The 4,565-nt window shown below is 38.6% G+C and overlaps 1 protein-coding gene across 1 annotated transcript; it reads left to right on the top strand.

The window, feature by feature from the left end:
• The first annotated feature begins 696 nt into the window (after positions 1-696).
• LOC18046134 (beta-hexosaminidase 2) lies at positions 697-3,301 on the top strand. The gene is given in 3 exon segments (XM_024189800.1): positions 697-1,649; positions 2,051-2,491; positions 2,494-3,301. Coding segments are annotated over 3 exon segments (1,767 nt in total). The 5' UTR covers positions 697-835; the 3' UTR covers positions 3,006-3,301.
• Positions 3,302-4,565: the final 1,264 nt, after the last annotated feature.

Below are 4,565 nucleotides of genomic sequence, written 5' to 3'. Positions count from 1 at the left end.
GTAAGGAATAAGATAGGATGGAGTTTCTTTCAAAAAATTTCCAACACTTGGCATTCTTAGGAGTTTTATGGGGATCAAATCTCTCCCCATGGATTGCAGTATAGTGGAGCTTTTGGATAGAGTTTACCCTTAATCTCCCTTACATTCTAGGATTTGGTATTTTTTTTTTATAGGATTCCACCTCCCTTTACTCCATAAGATGATAGAATCATGGGTTTTGTGGATAGAGCTCCGTCCTTGAACTTTTTAAGAAGATTGAGGGAGTGACTTTAACTGAGCCTCTTCTTAGTTTATCCATCTCCTTGCCTAATCCTGCTCATCGAATTCCCCCCAAGCTATTTTAAATGGCAAGGCGAGCACAATCAATTTTTTTTTTTAAAAAAAAAAGCCTGATTGTGGTTGTCATATTTTATCACCCAAACAATTATTATTTAAGAAAAAAAACAATAATTGCTCCAACTCATACTTAATTAGTACTTCGAAATCCATACTGAAAGCTTTATAATGAAAAGGTTAGTTTCATTAAGACTGAAAGAGCATTTTGTTTTTTAAACTAGAGCACTATTAGACTACTGAATTTCGAATAATTAGAAAATTGCATCGCTTGTGCTAATTACACGTGTCAACATTAATGCGAAAAGGATAACTATTAAGACCAAACAAGAAAAACAAAAGCAAAACCGAAGTTAGAAACTTCAAATTGAAAATTTAAAAACAACTGCAAACATTTCCACAGCACAAACATAAGCATTCATTCATTCATTCTATTATAAGGATCCAATACCAACCAAAAACACAAGCGTAGTCACACAGCACTTGAACAAGACTCCAAAATATGGTCAGAAGTCACATCTCCATCTCTAACGTTGTTGCATTGATCTTCTTTCTAGTGCTACACATCATCCCATCTGTCCAATCGACAACTGCCACCACCATCGACGTATGGCCAAAACCAAGACTCGTCAGATGGGCCCCGCAGCACCAGCTCAGCCTTCTGTCTCCGTCTTTCACCATCGCGCCACCATACGACCACCCCCACCTCTCCTCTGCGGTCGCCCGCTATCTCACCTTGATCAAAACCGAACACCACCTTCCATCATCGGTCAACAACCCGTCAACAGCCACGTTATCCCTTCCCCCTCCCCAACCCTTGCAGGCCCTCCATATCATGATCCACAGATTATACGCGCCGTTGCACCACGGGGTCAACGAGTCGTACACTCTCCACATCCCCAGCGACCACCCCACGGCAAACCTGACGGCGGAGACGCCGTGGGGCGCCATGAGAGGTCTAGAGACGTTTTCTCAGCTCGTCTGGGGCCGCCCTTCCCGTGTTCCGGTGGGTGTTTACGTGTGGGATGATCCCATCTTCGCCCACAGAGGGTTGTTGCTTGATACGTCGAGGAACTATTACGGCGTTGGTGATATAATGAGGACGATTTATGCCATGAGTGCTAATAAAATGAATGTGTTTCATTGGCACATTACGGATTCTCATTCGTTTCCGTTGAATCTGCCCTCTGAACCCGGGCTTGCTGCTAAAGGATCTTATGGCGATGACATGCAGTACTCTCCTGATGATGTGAAGAAGATTGTTGAGTTTGGTCTGGATCATGGTGTCAGGGTCATTCCTGAGATTGATTCTCCTGGTGAGTGTTTATTATTTTTTTTAAAAGTCTGATGTGATTAGAGATTGTCTAATTAATATTTGCATAATTTTATGGTATGCAATTAGCCAATATGAGTAAAATTTGTTTTTATGTTATTTAATTTTTTAATTAATTTTCAATCATGAACTTGGTTTGACTAAAATTCACATTAATAGAGAATCTAATAAAAAATAAGAACGTGCCCTGTTTTGGTGGGGCTCCTGTTTTTAGCTTGCTGGGGCATAATTCTTGCATTACTACTAGGCAAAAGAGCCATGCTGAATCTAATATGTTGTCAATTCTTTGAAATAAAACTGTTTCATTTCTCTTCATTAATCATAAAGCTGCATTGATGGCTTAGGAAAAGATGAGTGCGTAAGCAATTGTGTTTTGATTTTCAGGCCACACAGGGTCATGGGCAGAGGCATACCCAGAAATTGTAACATGTGCAAACATGTTTTGGTGGCCAGCAGAAAGCAAAGGGGAAGACAAGCTAGCAGCAGAGCCAGGAACTGGCCAATTGAACCCCTTGAATCCGAAGACTTACCAAGTCTTTAAAAATGTGATAAGTGATGTTGTAAAGATGTTTCCAGAACCATTCTTCCATGCTGGAGCTGATGAAGTCACCCCTGGTTGCTGGAAAACTGATCCCACCATTCAATCATTCCTATCAAACGGTGGAAGTCTCAGTCAAGTGCTCGAAAAATTTGTTAATGAAACCTTCCCTTACATTGCCTCCCTCAATCGCACTGTGATTTATTGGGAGGATGTTTTATTGGATGGTGTTATTAAGGTGGATTCTTCAATTCTTGATCCTAAGTACACAATCTTGCAAACATGGAACATGGCCCGAATAACACGAAAAAGATTATTGATGCTGGATACAGGGCAATTGTGTCATCTGCAGATTACTATTATTTGGATTGTGGACATGGAGGATTTCTTGGGAATGATAGCCAGTATGATCAGCTTGTTAGTAGCGACACAGTATCAAAAGGAGGGTCATGGTGTGCGCCGTTTAAGACATGGCAAACGATATACAATTATGATATAACATATGGGCTGAGTGAGGAGAAGGCTAAATTGGTGCTTGGTGGGGAGGTGGCATTGTGGTCTGAGCAAGCCGATCCAACTGTTCTGGACTCTCGGCTTTGGCCTAGGACCTCGGCTATGGCTGAGGCGCTGTGGTCAGGAAACAGGGATGAGACGGGCAAGAAGAGGTACGCGGAAGCGACAGATCGGTTGAATGAGTGGAGGCACAGAATGGTGAGTAGAGGGATTGGTGCTGAGCCTATTCAGCCACTTTGGTGTGTGAGAAATCCGGGCATGTGCAACACAGTTCATGCATCAATTTAGCTATATGCTTGTTTATGGGCTGTTTCTTTACCATTCACAGCAGCAAGAAATCATCTTTTGCGCAGCTGCTATAATTATGCTAGTTAATTGAACTAGCCCCAAAATTAACATAGCTCTATGGCACTGTCCTGTTTCTCCTTGGATTAAAGACAAGTCCTGTGATTGTTCAACATACATATAGTTCTACAAAGGATTTACTAGTCTTAGATAGGAAAATGGTCTAACACCCTTCTATGGTTTTGTTCCATACCAAAGTTATAAAACTAATAACCAATAAATGTTTTTTTTTTTTTGGTGGGGGAGGTTGTCGGCTTTGGTTGCAATTTTTTATTACTAGACACAAAACAAGTAGTTAGTTCTTCGAGTAGAAGAAGCATTATCTCATTCTCAAGGATATGTTCCAGTTATGTCCAATTGGTTTGCCAATTAAGTTCACAGAGACTGACGGGGAAGCGAATAATGCCTTGTTGGAGATCACTTCTGTATTTTTAATCATGCATTCATATTTGCGTCTTGAGTAGTTAGGTGTCCAAAAATGTTTTATTTTAAAGTTAAAAAATGCAAACGTAATCTTTTGATAAACAAAATTTAATTTTTACAATTAATATTTACCTTAAAACTATATATTAGGTACTGCTTAATATAAAATTTGAAGTCAAACAAATATTATGTAATACTGCGATGTACATAGTGAGGATTTATGACTTGAAAAAATGAGACTAACTCAAATAATGATCCATTTTTATTAACATGTATTTTTTTAAAAATATATTATTGATAGACATTAATATGCTTTTTTTATTTTTTAAAAGTTCATTAAAAATTTAATTTAAGTATATTTACAACCTTAGCAAACTATTTTAATTTTGTACAACAAACTATCAAATTTTATAAAACTTAAAGGCCATGTTTAGCATGCCGCATTACATTGTATTAGCACTCTGCATTGCATTAAAATATAACAATACGATGTTTGGCACTTCTCCGGTATTGCATTAAGAAAAAAATTAATGCGGGAAACCCCGCATAACGGAAACCGAGTGAGACTCTGGTTTTTATTGCATTAGCTTCTTCTTCTTCGTCTCCTCTATTTCTCTCTCTTTCTTTTTTCTTTTTTTTTCCCTTTCCCCTCTTCTTCTTCGTCTTCCCTATTACTCTCTCTCTTTTTTTGTTTTATTTTTTTCCTTTCCCCCTCTTCTTCTTCATCTTCTCTGTTTTTCTCTCTTTTTTTTTTCCTTTTCTCCTCTTCTTTTTCGTCTTCTCTAATTCTCACTCACTCTCTCTCTTTTTTTCTTTTATTTTTTTCCCTTTTCCCCTCTTCTTCTTCGTCATATCTGTTTCCCTCTCTCATTTTTATTTTATTATTATTTTTTCCTTTTCCCCTCTTCTTTTTTGTCTTGTCTGATTCTTCCTCTTCTCAGTTTCTTGTTTGTCATCTTCTCCTCCATTTCTTCGTCATCTTCATATAACCAATAATAGCTGCCGCTACCTCCCTTAGCTCCTTTCTATGTTTGATTCAGGAGGTTTGATTTTGTAGATTGGTTAAAGACGACAATGATA

Source organism: Citrus clementina, unplaced genomic scaffold (genome assembly GCF_000493195.1).
Source record: "Citrus clementina cultivar Clemenules unplaced genomic scaffold, Citrus_clementina_v1.0 scaffold_3, whole genome shotgun sequence".
NCBI classification, from domain to species: Eukaryota; Viridiplantae; Streptophyta; class Magnoliopsida; order Sapindales; family Rutaceae; genus Citrus; species Citrus x clementina.
The sequence above is the reverse complement of the archived record's forward strand: the minus strand, read 5'-3'. Positions and strand labels throughout refer to the sequence as shown.